This window comes from Hyperoodon ampullatus (assembly GCF_949752795.1).
Source record: "Hyperoodon ampullatus genome assembly, chromosome: 4".
Classification (NCBI taxonomy): Eukaryota; Metazoa; Chordata; class Mammalia; order Artiodactyla; family Ziphiidae; genus Hyperoodon; species Hyperoodon ampullatus.
In genome coordinates, this window is record NC_136917.1 from 116286753 (window position 1) to 116301361 (window position 14609).

General features: G+C 41.6%; 1 protein-coding gene across 1 annotated transcript in view; it reads right to left on the reverse strand.

Annotated features, from left to right (window-relative positions):
- The window catches only part of ANKDD1B (ankyrin repeat and death domain containing 1B), a gene marked incomplete at both ends in the record, with an annotated part of 52663 nt that extends 44968 nt beyond the window's left edge, over positions 1–7695 (reverse strand). The window contains 3 exon segments of the mRNA XM_079701603.1: positions 1110–1213; positions 7505–7538; positions 7540–7695. Coding sequence (XP_079557729.1) covers positions 1110–1213; positions 7505–7538; positions 7540–7695 — 294 coding nt within the window.
- Between the last annotated feature and the right edge of the window lie 6914 nt (positions 7696–14609).

Genomic DNA, 14609 nt, shown 5'->3' on the forward strand with positions numbered 1-14609 from the left:
TTCTACTCTTTCTAGGATGTCTGTGGACAATGAATATGGTATACACAGGTAACACATCAGACGTACACATGTACACACACACAATATACACAGACACATAAACTCCCACATACACATAAACACAGATCCCCTCACACACACACATGCACAACTGTTAAACACCCTTCCACTGCACATGATGCATGACCTCAGTTTCTATGAACTCATTGCCTGGGATAGATCCAGGTTTTGTGGAACGTCAAGTTTACACTCTTTGGGAGCCCTCTTTAAAGCCAAAGTCAGAAAGCTTAACGGATTACAGTTAAAATTGCTTACTTTTTCAGATTTTACAAAATCATATAACAATGGAACACACTGCTAGAGTCCTCCCAGTGCCTTGGAAGGAGTCTGTGCAAGCAGGTGTCTTATGCTTCATTTAGTATTACATCCACCTCTGCCATCCCCACAAATTGTCCTAAACAACTGACACAGCCCCCAGTCTGTTCACTTTGATAAACCCTGCCTGGTGGGGCTGTCAGGAAATCCCCACAGAAGCAAGCAGTAGGAAATCCATATGTCTGGCAGTGGGACCTCTCCCCTAAACCCAGGCACTTGAAGAACAAGTGAGAGCCAGGTTTCAGAAGAGGCCTCACTGCCCAACATGCAGATGAACTATATTTCAAAAGCAATAAAATGCAAACCCATACTCCCCATGGGATTTTAAATTTGGAAGGCCCCAACCATAAAGGACATCACTGGCGAGAAAACAATGATGAACCGTGTAGCAAAAGATGTTCTGCCTTTCCAGAATGTTTGAGGCCAAAGTGATCCACAGGTTATGATCCAGGACCAAGTCCAGGCCCATAACCTTGACAGCTGGCTTCACTGTCCACCCACAGACTTAGTACAGCTGCACATAAAGACCCTGGACGCTTCCCCTTGGAACAGATCAGTTAAAACACCCAGAGCCTCTTCCACTGCTTGATTCCACCTTTAGCTTAAACATTATGGAATTGCCAGCAACGGAGCTCTCCCTCATCTCATTTAGCAGAATCACTTTTATTTTTATTTCAGTTGGACTGTGTAAACCCACACCACTGTCACTTGTCACATCTGTGATTTCTACTCACATTGTTCACAGCATTCATGTTAACCTTCTTTTCAAACAGCTTCTCCATAAGCTCCAAATTATTGCTTTTAGCAGCATTCTGGAAGCTTCTCTCATTTGGCAGCACTGAAAGCAAGCAAGCAAGCATGACAGGGAATTTAAGAGGGCTGAAGAGAAAGCAAACCTCGTGTGGCAAACCTTGGAACTAAAAAGTTGAAACAACAGCCTTGAGCCTTTTGCTTTCTGCTATTCTGGACGTGGGAACTTCGCTTCAATATTTCATAAAGCTGTATTATCAAGATTCCACTTTCTCCTCATGCTGCAAGTATTTTCACAGCCTTAAAAATCTTCCCGGTCCCAAGCAAAACATTATTCCAAAGGACCACCCTGAAGCCAGCAATGCAGTATCTAGCTCTAGGAGGTCAGAGGGTGACCATTGACTTCTCAGGGGGTGTTGTTTATAAGACGTTTGTACAAGATTACACAGGGAGGAGCCCAAATACTCCATGCAAGCTTATAGAGATAAAACTGTTGTCTGCAGGACCCTGTGCAGATGCCAGACCTGCAGAAACAGAACCTTAAAATGCAGCACATCATATAAATATACACGAACGACGGCTAAAAGGGATGAACCTGTTTTATTCTCATTTATATGAAAGGAGATAAAAGTGGATTCACACTTTTAACTATAAACATTAACATTACTATACACTATGAACATTATATGTCACACACAAATACATATTCAGATGGCAGGTTTTATTAAATAGCCTAGAGAAGATTCCAGGATTTACTGAGTTGTTTGTTTGTTTGTTGTTGGTTTGTTGTTGTTATTTTGTAATGTAAAGGAGCTGGAAAGCTTTCAGAGGACAATCACAACATTGGGGAATTAAGTCAGAATTGGGATGATCTGAAATCAGCAATCGACCATCTCCAAAAAGAAAGGACCTAAGAGAGGTTTTATAGATTTTTTTTTTTCTTTTTTGGCTGCGTTAGGTCTTCGTTGCTGCGTGCGGGCTTTTCTCTAGCTGTAGCGAGCCGGGGCTACTCTTCGTTGTGGTGTGCAGGCTTCTCATTGCGGTGTCTTCTCTTGTTGCAGAGCACAGGCTCTAGGCATGCAGGCTTCAGTAGTTGTGGCTCGCAGGCTCAGTAGTTGTGGCTCGCTGGCTCTAGAGCGTAGGCTCAGTAGTTGTGGTGCACAGACTTAGTTGCTCTGCAGCATGTGGGATCTTCCTGGACCAGGGCTCGAACCCGTGTTCCCTGCATTGGCAGACGGATTCTTAACCACTGTGCCACCAGGGAAGTCCCTATAGATGTGTTGTTGAGTAGTTTTCCTAGCATCTGCCAAGGACTTTTCGGCATATTTCCAAGTCCAGTCAAACACCAGGGAGTATCTTCCTGGGAGACATACACATTCATTCTATCGCTTGGCTCTTCCTATTGGGTTGGCAAAAAAAGTTCATTTGGGTTTTTCCGTGCCATCTTACGGAAAAATCCGAATGAACTTTTTGGCCAACCCAATACTGCTACTCTTGCTACCACTCTAAGTACCTTCAACATACAGGTAGATGATTAATCCAACACCTTGGTCTCTCAGTTCCCTAACCCCCTCACCTCCAATAATCTTTTCCTCCACCTGACCTCAGCCACCTAATTTCAGAGTCATACTCTTGACATGACTATCATCACTACATCATAATGAGACAGGAAGGGGGCCGGGCACAATCTCTAAAAGAACGACATAGGCTGAGGACACGACATAGACTGGTTAGAACCAGATAGGTCCAAGATGGCAGATGAGTTGACTTCCACTAGACCTTGAGCCTCAGTATATGCTCAGCTCATTGTAACACATCAGCACCTCTAATTGAGACACCCACAGGTGCCATGACAGTTCCAAGGTCGACCATAAAGGTCAAAAAGTGGGTGGTGGCCCAATTCCTGGAAATCCCCACCCCTTCCCCAAAATAGCTGGAATACTCCTCCCACTCATGAACCTATGAAATTACCCATCCCTATAAAAACGGACAAGCCCATACCCTGGTGCCTCTTGCCTTCCAAGATGCCCCACACTCTGTCTATGGAGTGTGCATCTCCCTGAATAAACCTTCTTTCACTTTACTATGGCTCGCTCTTGAATTCTTTCCTGAGCAAGGCCAAGAACCCACACTTGGCAGCTGTCCCAGGGACTTGGACGTGACCTGGGATGTGAACATCCTCCCGCGCCCTACTCTCTTTCCTGCAACAATAACTACACTACCTCTGACATCTTCAAGAATCCCATTCTCTGACCATGGCCTCATCCATTCAGCTCACCTGCTCTGGTTTTCCCAGTCCGGAAATTTTGCGACCTCATCAAGTCCTCCATTCCACTCTTCTCACCATCTTTTTATATTATCCATCCCTTAGGCCTTTACTTCCCTCCTCACCCAGTTTAGATCCTACGGTCCATCTTCGAACCACTTCCGTGCAAACACATTTACCTCCCTCACCACTCGCTTCCTTCATCTGACTAGTTGGCAGAATCCAAATTCTGAGATTAAACCCAACTGCTATCTGCTCCATTTCTATACCTGGACAGCTAAAAGTCAAACAATCTACCTACATACATTTATACCCACACTCTCTGTTTTTACTTCTGTTACAATCAATGAAGCATCCCTGTGCCTACCCAAGGCCAACCTCTCCACTTGGGATCTAGATCCCATCCCTTCTCATCTTTTCAATTATTTCATCTATCTCCTGGAAATTATCCTCTTTCTCCTCTGCATCATTTAATGTCTCTCCAGTGGATTGTTCCCTTCAACATATACAGAGATGCTATAATACCTCTAGTGTAAAAAAAAAAAAAAAATCCCTTAACTTCACATTCCTTTCCAACTGCCATTCCACTTCTCAATCTCCCATTACCCTCAAACTTCTTAGAAGTGTTCTATAATGATGTTCTATAATGATGTCTCCATGTACTCACCTCACCATCTCATCTCAACCTATGCTAATCAGACATCATGCCTATTGCTCCACCAAAACTGCTCTTATCAGGGTCACTCCATCTTGCTAAAATCCAGTCATCACTTCTCTGTCATGTGCACTGAACTTTTGGCAGATATGACACAAAGGACCACACTCTCCTTATAACACATTTTCCTCCAGGCTTCTGTTAGACCACTTGTTGCTTTCCATCTCTTTCACTGGTTCTTCCTCCTCTGCTTGATCTCCAAATGTTGGAGCACCCTAGGGTTTTTATAAAACTAACAACCTGATGGAGTAGACATTATTACCCCCATCTTACAGATGAGGAAACTGAGGCTTAGAAAAGTTAAACCACTTGCTCATGCCTTAAAGATAATAAATGATAGAATTGTCCTAGGCAGCCTGAATTCAAAGCCCAAGCTTCCAGTCACTGCATGTGTCCAGGGTGTCAGTATGAGAGTGTACTGCTGAAGTAGAGGTCCAAATTGCCCACTGGCCACATGCTTTAGCTAACACATTCCACTGGTTAGGCCGGACTCCTCTCAGCTCCTTCTCCTGGTTCGTACACAGCTTGGCCACAGCTCCTTGCCCCAGTGTATTAATCCAAAGGGAGGGGGGTTCTATTTCCAGGTCCTTATCCCTCTTTGGTATGTCCCTGAAATAGCAAGTCAAGACCTTACTGTGCCTGGAAATATGACACATGGATTATAGTCTGTCCCTGAAGTTGAGTATCTTGCCCCTTTTCTACCATATCTATAAGGAAAATTAAGGGACTTCCCTGGTGGTCCAGTGGTTAAGAATCCGCCTTCCAATGCAGGGGATGCGGGTTCAATCCCTGGTTGGGGACCTAAGATCCCACATGCTGCGCCGCAACTACCGAGCCCACGCACTCTGGAGCTTGCGTGCCATAACTAGAGAGATGCCTACATGCCACAACTGGAGAGAAGCCTGTACGCCACAACTAAGACCCAACGCAGCCAAAAATAAATAAATAAATAAATATTTAAAAAAATTTAAATTTAAGGAAGTTTCTAAGACAATTAAAAAGCACTATAAAAAACTCCTGGTCCAAGCCAATTACATCAGAATATCTAGGGGCTTAAAATGTTCACTGACTAGCCCACAGCTTACTAATTGTGTAACCCTGTAACAATTCTGAATTTTAATATCCCAACCTGTAAAACAGAGATTATAAAACCTTCCTTCAGTGGTGTGAAGGAGCCAGCTTGTACAGGCTAATAAGAACCGACTGTGTGTAACTCTTCTCAACTGTGTTCAGTGACATCACATTGTAGCTTGAAATCAGTCACAGTGGAAGCACTACACAAAGGAAATTGGAAAACACTACAAATCAGAACTTTTTCTCCCAGAGAGTTGGTAGTTAGACCCTTACTAACACACCACCATCTACCTTCCAGGTAATAAGTGACAGAGTCGAGAAAATGGCCCAGACAAAATCATAAACATTTCAATTAACTAAATAATATTTATAAGAGTACTTTACTATATACGCGTTAAAAATGTAATGGATAAAATCAAGTAAAGGTTAAATGTTCAGTCAAAAACAACAGGTTAGGGCTTCCCGGGTGGCGCTGTGATGGAGAATCTGCCTGCCGGTGCAGGGGACATGGGTTCGAGCCCTGGTCTGGGAGGATCCCACATGCCGCGGAGCAACTGGGCCCGTGAGCCACAACTACTGAGCCTGCGCGTCTGGAGCCTGTGCTCAACAAGAGAGGCCGCGACAGTGAGAGGCCCGCGCACCACGATGAAGAATGGCCCCCACTCGCCGCAACTAGAGAAAGCCCTCACACAGAAACGAAGACCCAACACAGCCAAAAATAATTAAAAAAAAAAAAAAAGATGTAGCAGGGTACTGGTAGCGGTAAAGATCTAGGTTAGTGTAGGAGACATACTTTAAAAAAAACAACAAAAAACAGGTTACACAGAGCTGTATCATTCACTTAAACTTTTAGGGGTACAATACTCCATGCCTTCAGTAGCAGAGCAAGTCTGAGGAAAGAGGGTCAGAACAGGAGGGGGCCATGCTGAGCTAGAAAAACAAGTCCAGACCTCCTCTTTCATTTCATTCAGGTGGTACCTCAAATGGTACCACCTCTGAAAAACCATGCCTGACCACCCAATACTCTTTCCCCTGTCATTCTCTACCCCTATGCCCTACTCCATTCTTTCTTCATATCATTTGACATTATTTGACATTTAATACATATATACTTGTTCACTGTCTGCTTCCTTCACCTGAATACACACCCATGGGGAAGCTGAAGTAATCCCAGTGCCTAGTGCTAGTAGGTGTTCAATAAATATTTGTTCAATGGTTGGATGGAAGGGTTGGGTAACCACAATCACTTCCAGAAGAATACTGCCAGGAGGGAATGTAGGCTCAGTACTATGAGAACTTCCAATTTTTGAAAAAAAAAAAAAAAAATCTGGACCAGGGATCAAAGAGGAAATCTCAAGAGAAATTAGAAAATATTTTGAACCAAATGAAAATTAAAATAAAATATATCAAAATGTGTGGGATGCAGCTAAAGCTTATAGGATTAAATTATCAGAAAAGAAGAAAGGCTTCAAGTCAATAATCTAAGCCCCTACCTTGAGAAAGTAAAAAATGAAGAGCAAAATAAACCTAAATCAAGCAGACAGAAGAAAAACAACAAAGGTAAAAGCAGTAATCAGTAAAACTGAAAACAGAAAAACAATAGAGAAAAACCAATAAAAACAAAAGCTGGTTCTTTGAAGACGTCAATAAAATCAATAAACCTCTAGCAAGACTAAGAAAAAAGAGGGAAGACACACATTACCCATGTAAGGAATGAAAGAGAGCAGGGCACTACAGTCTCCACAGACGTTAAAAGATGAGAAAGAGAACACTGTGAACAACTCCATGCACATACATTCAACAACTTAGGGCTTCTCTGGTGGTGCAGTGGTTGAGAGTCCCCCTGCCGATGCAGGGGACACGGGTTCGTGCCCCGGTCCGGGAGGATCCCACATGCCGCAGAGCGGCTGGGCCCGTGAGTCATGACCGCTGAGCCTGCGCGTCCGGAGCCTGTGCTCCACAACGGGAGAGGCCACAACAGTGAGAGGCCCACGCACAGCAAAACAAAAACTGTTTCCTTATTTGTAAAAGGGCTTAATCATTTCTTGAAAAATCCTTTTCCTTAATTTGAAAGGGTAACACTTTCCTTCCACCCACAGCGCAGGGTTTACCGGAAATAAAACGTCCTGAGAAATGTGAGTCAAAACTTGGGTGGGGGTGGATCCCAAAGCTGAAAACTAGCCCTCAGAGGGCACAGGGATGAGGATGCGCTCGGGTCCCTTCCCGCCGCGGCCCGAGCGCTGCACCCACACCGCTCAACCAGCTCCCCGCGCCCGCGCGGCGCCTCCAGCGCCGGCGTCTCCAGGCCTTGTTCCCAGACTCACGGAACTCGTGCTCGGCCGCCGCCTCCTCGCGCGCGCGGACGCTCTTGCTTCGGGATCCGCGCCAGGCCTCTCCAGGGCCGGGCCGCCGCGCCCCTCAGGTCCTCCCGCAACCCCTTGGCGGCCGCAGCCTCGCCGAGCAGCAGCCCCCTTGCCGCTTCCCTGCGCCCCGGGGCGCGCCGACCCGGCTCCATGTCCGACCCCGAGGCCGCTCACCCCCGGGGCCGCTCTCGGCTGCGGGCGCTTCTACGGGCGGCTCGCCCTGGGTCTCCAGCCCTGGGTGGGCGGAGCCGCCTTCAGGTGTTGCGTGATGTGGTTGGGTTCACGCGAGGCAAAACGTTCTGAGAAAACTCCCGGCACACACTGAGGCCGTTCTTCGTACAGTTGGGAGAAGTGTCGAGGTTGGCTTGATAACCAACACTATCGGAACTTAAGTATTGAATCATTTTTAAATGGGCTTCCAGAATTTTCTCTAGAATAAAGTAAGACTCGATAGCCTCTCTGAAGATGGAAAACCTTGGTACCCCATTTTAATGCAGTGGTAACCTACTGGACTCCCCATCTTGGGTTTTCTTTCTTTCTTAGTGGTTTATAAAATAAAGAATTGATGAAATATAGTAAACTATTCTGGGCAATCGTGTGCCTACCTAAAATTCTAATAATATGGAAGAAAAGTAGAATATTGAAGGACAACCAGGATATCTCCATTGAATCCCTAGCACATAAGCACTGTGTTTGATGGATTACAAACAAATAAAACCATGGCACATCTCATGCCTGTGGATGGGTTCAGAAGTTAAATTAGAAGTTGAGCATATTCTAGGAGTGAAAAAAAAATTGAGCCCTAATAAAACAGAACTAGATCTGACCCCAGAACTGACCCACCTTTTTGGTACACACAGACGGATATGAGTGATGTTAGGAAAGCATTGTCTATAAAAACGCACAAAATGGTTTAGAGAAGGGAAGGAAACTGATGAAAGCTGAGAAATAAGTTGGAAGGCCAGAGATTAGGCAACTGTTGAGGATTTGACAAAAGGAATAGAAAGAAGTGGATGTTTTCAACAGGCCCTACAAGGGTAGACAGAATTCAGTAACAGATACGGGTTCAGGTGAGGTTGTGTGTATAGTATGTATATACACACATATATATGGTGTATGCACATCTATGCATATGTATATGTAGGTATATATAGGTTTGAAATCATAACAAACTTAAGAGACCGCGATTACAAGGAAAGTGTGAAAACTATTTGCCTCTGAATTATCTTCTGTCTCCCTGAGCCTTTTGTAGACAGCATTAGAAAATAAATTACCTCACACTTGTAAGGGGAGCAGTCCAATATACGATTTAATAAATGGAATCATGTTTTCAATACTCACCATAATATCATTTGAGTTTTTCTTAAACAACTGTTAATCCAATTATGTATTACAAAGCAAAAGTGATTATCCCTTAATGATTCAACAAAAGAACAGCTTTTGCTTCAGGGGTATAAATACCACCTCTCTGTGATGTTCACTAGAGCCCTACCAGCACCAGGTATGCTCAAATGTATTACTGCTTTTCAAAATTGGACATTACTGGGGCTTTGCTGGTGGTCCAGTGGTTAAGACTCCACCCTTCCACTGCAGGGGGCACAGGTTCAATCCCTGGTTGGGGAACTAAGATGTCACGTACCACAAGGCATGGCCAAAAAAAAAAGGGGACATTACTTATGAAAAAAAGAAAAAAAGCAGACAGCAGGCACCAGGTGTGATTTTCAAAATGGAATATTTTCTCAAAAATCATTTTTTTTTAGCCCTAGGTTAATAGTCATATTTTGAGCCTTTTCCCAAATATTTCCAAGCTACCCCAAAAGAACACAGTAATAAAACATTTATAAAGCAAGCAATTACCCAATAAAGGGAAAGAAGTACAATTCTCTTTCCAGAATGCCCGTCCTTAGGGCCCAGCTTGAGTGCAGCCATCTACGTCGGCCACCCTGTCTTCAAAGAGAAAATTAGTATGACAGTAATAGACAGCAGTCTTTGGGCAAACATTATTTATTCATTTATGGGTCAACAAATGATAGTTAACACCTACTGAGTGCCAGGCTTTACACTTTACACTTATAATTCAGAGATCAGTGAAAGACAGTCCAGCACCTCTAGCAGCCTACAACCTAGAAGGGAGAGACCGCAGCAAAGCCACAGCAAAGAATGTTTCAGTGTCTTCATAGAGAAACAGGAGCACAAAGGAGTGACTAATCAGTTTTCCTATGGGACAGAGACCCTTTCTTGAAGGTGGTCCTTGGGATGAGTTGAAAGATGAATAGCTGTGTATGGTTACTGTGTATGGAGAGGGCAAAGGGGCATTCAGGAAGCACATTTTGGGCAGAGGGAGCAACTGAGCACGACACCAGAAGGGAGAAATAGCTTGGTTAATTCAGGAAACTGCAAGCTATGCAGTGTGACTTGACCGGGCTTGAATGCCAAGCCAGTATTTGGTGTGCACCATGAACACTGATTTTTGGGAACTCACTTGTGCTGGCACCAAAGAGCCAATTGTTAAATTTTCAGGAACTTTGTGAACTGCTTGACATCGTGTCAATAGCTTGAAATCTGTCATGGTATTTGCACCATAGAAATCATCATACGCTGAAAATCAGTCCCCTTCTCAGCTCTCACTGATCCTGGACAGAGTTGAGAGCTTTGAAATCTTTTTTTGTTTTGTTTCTAATACGAGTGACGTTATGAAAACATTATGGCTAATGTGCAAAAAATGCACAAAATGGTTTAGAGCAGGAGAAGCAGAGAAATCAGTTGGAAGGTCAGAGTTTAGGCACTATTTATTAAATAGTAAATACTTTTTGTACTGAGTTGTCTAAAATGTCCATACCCAGGCCAATACTACTCTATTAGTGTATGGTATTAATTACTACAGCTTTATAATGAATCTTGCTATGTAATAGGGCCTGTCCTGCTACCTTATTATTCTTGGGCCTTTGCTCTTCCATATAAAATTTACGATCTACTTAACAACTTCCAAGAAAAACCATGAGAAGTTTTGTTTTGAATTTTATTGAACTTATAGAATAATTAGGGGAGAGAGTTATCTTTAAGATAGTTATTCTTCCTATTCATAAACAGGATTATTCTTTTAATTTACTCAGACTGCTTGTCTTTCAATAATATTTTGTAGTTCCTAAGTACTTGCACCTATTTTTTTTTTTTTTTGCCGTACGCGGGCCTCTCACTGTTGTGGCCTTTCCCGTTGCGGAGCACAGGCTCCGGACACGCAGGCTCAGCGGCCATGGCTCACGGGCCCAGCCGCTCTGCAGCATGTGGGATCTTCCCGGACAGGGGCACGAACCCGTGTCCCCTGCATCGGCAGGCGGACTCTCAACCACTGCGCCACCAGGGAAGTCCTGATTTATTTATTTATTTATTTTTTAAGACACTGATTGGGTCTCTGTAAGTCACAGCTGAAGTAAAATTCTTAAGTGATACAGAAAGCAGGGTGCTGAAAACAACAAAATCTAATATACAGAATTGGCTTAGTGTTTGAGGGAGGGGCTTTGAGGAGTGGCAATATATATCACAGGTTGGGAAGCTGGTGACTTGTTTGGAGATGATAAAATATTTGGTCAAATTGTCAACTTTGGCAATTTGACTTTGGAGAGCAGACCAAATACTGATTGAGGCTGTAGCATTAGGGGAAACGTTAGGAGAAAAACTTAAAATGTTGTCACGGGATGACTCTTTCTTGCTGTGTTCAGCAAAGTCCTAGCAGAGAGAAATGTACTTTTTCTCTGTTGAAGCTAGTAGCCTGCAGAGATGGAGAACATCACCTTACTAAGGAAAGCGGTTCCTGCCATTTTTTTTTGTTTTACTTTTTATCATGATATAGGTCACATATGAACAAGAATCTATAAAATACATACATACAGTTTAAATAATATTTTAAAAATAAACATCCATGCAGTCACCACCCAAGACAATAGAAGACTGTCAGCATCCCAGCAGTTCCATGTGCCATTTCTCAATCACATTCCCTCTTCTCCCCCCACAGAGGAAGTCATTATTCTAACTTTGGGGACAATAATATACTTGCTTCTCTTAATAATTTGATCTCATATGAATACATCCTTAAAGCAATATACACTGTTTTGAACTATATAAATGGAATCATGCTGATGGCATCCTTCTATGATTTGCTTCTTTTGCTCCACATTATGTTTGTGATATTCATCCACCTTCTGATTAGCTATTTCCTTCATTTTCACCACTGTGTAGAATTCTTTTGTTTGAATCTACATGAATATACAATGGTAGAATCTAACCATTCTACCAGTGCTGAATATTTCGTTTATTTCCATTTTTTGGCTATTACAGTGCTGCTATGTGCATTCTTGCACATGCTTCCTAAAAAACATGTTCAATAGTTTTCCCAAGACATTGTATCAGTTATGGCTCTGGCAGGAAAAAAATTGTATTTTGAGATGACTTTTAAGAAAGGGACCATTTACAAAGGTGTGGACAGGGTGTGGGGAAACCACAAAAGATAGGGCAGCACCTCAGGGCTAATAAGGGCAAGGCTCTGATGCCACCCCTAGGATGAAGGGGTGAGGGCAAGGAAAGGATTATCAGAACCTGGAGAGAGAGCAGAAAATGACATACGAAGAAGTTGTGACCTTTCATCAAGGGACTTAACCAGCTTGACATGATTCTTCAAAAAGGTATATGAGGGAATAAACAACTTCATCTTCTTTCCTCCCTGAAACCTTCTGCAGTGGCTGCCCGCTGCCATGATGCCTCACTGAACTTAAAGCAGGGTGGAGGGCACAGAGTAAAATCAGGAGGGCAAATGGAAGATAACCAGCAAAGGCGTATATTTAGGAGTGCAGTTGCTGGGGTGTTGAGTATGCACATCTTCAGAGTTACTGAAGAAGGACAAACCATTTTCCAAAGAGATTGTTTTCAAATAAGAGTTGATATTGCTCCATATCATCACCAAAACTTAATATCATTGGATCCTTTCATTTTTGTGAATCTGGGAAAGGTATTATAATACCTCTTTGTGTTTTTTTTTTTCTCATTTCCCTATTACTAAAATGGCTGAGGATGTTTTCATGTTTCTTGGCCATTTGGATTTCTTTCTATGTAAAGTGCCATCTAAAGACTTGTCCAAATTTCTATTGGCTGTCTGTCTTTTTCTTAATGATTCATAGGAATCATTTATATATTCTGGATTTTATATATATACTGGATACTAGTATTTTGCCAATTATATGTGTTGCAAATATGTTCTCCCAGGTGGTTCCCTATATTCTGACTCTCTAAATAGGTAAGATTATAGGTGTTTATTCTTTGTGGTTTTGTTGTATTTTCTTTTAATGCCCCCAAACAAAATTATAATAAAAAGAAAATGAGTTGGATTATTAGATAAAACAGAAAAGGATGTGGAGAAAATTCTGGGCAAAGAAAATAAGAGTGAAAGCAACAGAGGTGGGAAAAGAGTGGAAAAGTAAGGAAACCATTTCTACTGGCTAAGATTAAACATTTAAAATTTCATTTTAAATTTTTATTAAATATTACTAAATGATAACATTCAATTAAATGAATCATCTAAGTGAAAATAATTTTAGTATTCACTCTAATGTTGAAAACACAATAAAAATGAACTTGAAACAAGATAGGATAGAAAAGAACAAATATGGTGCTCTCTACTTTTCAATACATTAAATCACTACTTCATTGAAATTAATTTTGTAGAGAATTAATGTAAGTAAATCACACAATCAAGAAGCATAGCTCTACAACTAGGTATTAACCATAGCGTATAATAATATTAGGCATGAAATTGGTATGTTAATAAACATTAAGCCTAATTTTAAATCATCTAGTAATTTAAAGTCAAATTACCACTTTGGCCAAAGGTTGTGCGAGATCCTAATTTACGCTATTCCTAAAACACTGTCTTTATACATTTAGGTTATGAGCTATAAAATATGAAAAGAAACAAAAATATGAGAACAAAAGATTCAGTTCCTTAAAGCAGTAATAGAAAATGGGTTCCATCTTCATGTTTCAATTAAATAATTGTTTTTTTGATAAAAACTCCTCTATTGATAGCACAAAAATATTTGGAACAACTACTTAAGCTAACTACTGTTAAGCTGTCTTCTTTCGCGAATATTAATGAAAACATGATAGAAATATAACTAAGATAAATTAGGTGTTTTAACACACATTAATCTTTTGAATTGCACATTCTTCTCCAGGTCACAATAAAAATGAAGTGAGTGTACAATTTATCCTTTTTTACAGATTTGTGTAAAGTACAAATATAACTGCCAAGAAATGAAATATTGCTATTTAAAAGTCCTAGATAAGGGCTTCCCTGGTGGCACAGTGGTTGAGAGTCCGCCTGCCGATGCAGGGGACGTGGGTTCGTGCCTCGGTCCGGGAAGATCCCACATGCCGTGGAGCGGCTGGACCAGTGAGCCATGGCCGCCGAGACTGCGCGTCCGGAGCCTGTGCTCCGCAACGGGAGAGGCCACAGCAGTGAGAGGCCCGCGTACCGCAAAAAAAAAAAAAAAGTCCTAGATAAGAAAATAATTACCTTGAATCTTAGACTAAATATTTTTTTAAAGTGAACCAAGTGCTTATTCATTAGATAAAGAAATTTTAAATTAAAAAAATCAAATGAATAATCATATTTTAAACAAAAATTCTTTTAACACAGCAAATAATACTGTGACATTATTTTCCTGAAGGTAACAAAACCACTCATGCTAGTTCTGCTAAGCTAATACTCTTCATAGAACTTAAGATAAATATTAATCATGAATGTTCATGAGGTATCTGAAGATACTAGGAGCTAAAATATAATTATACAAAGTTGTAGAAGATACTAAGATCAAACATAGCAATCCAGTGCCAACAAAGTGGTTAAGTGCTGAAAAATTCTTATGCTAAAATAGGTTTATCTGAACTTCTGAGAGCCCTTATAAATGTAAGTTTTTATATTCACTATAAAACATAATAAAGAAATCACTTCCTGATACCATTCCTAACTTCTCATTTTAAAATTATCTCTAACAGGACTGATTTCCAATTGAAG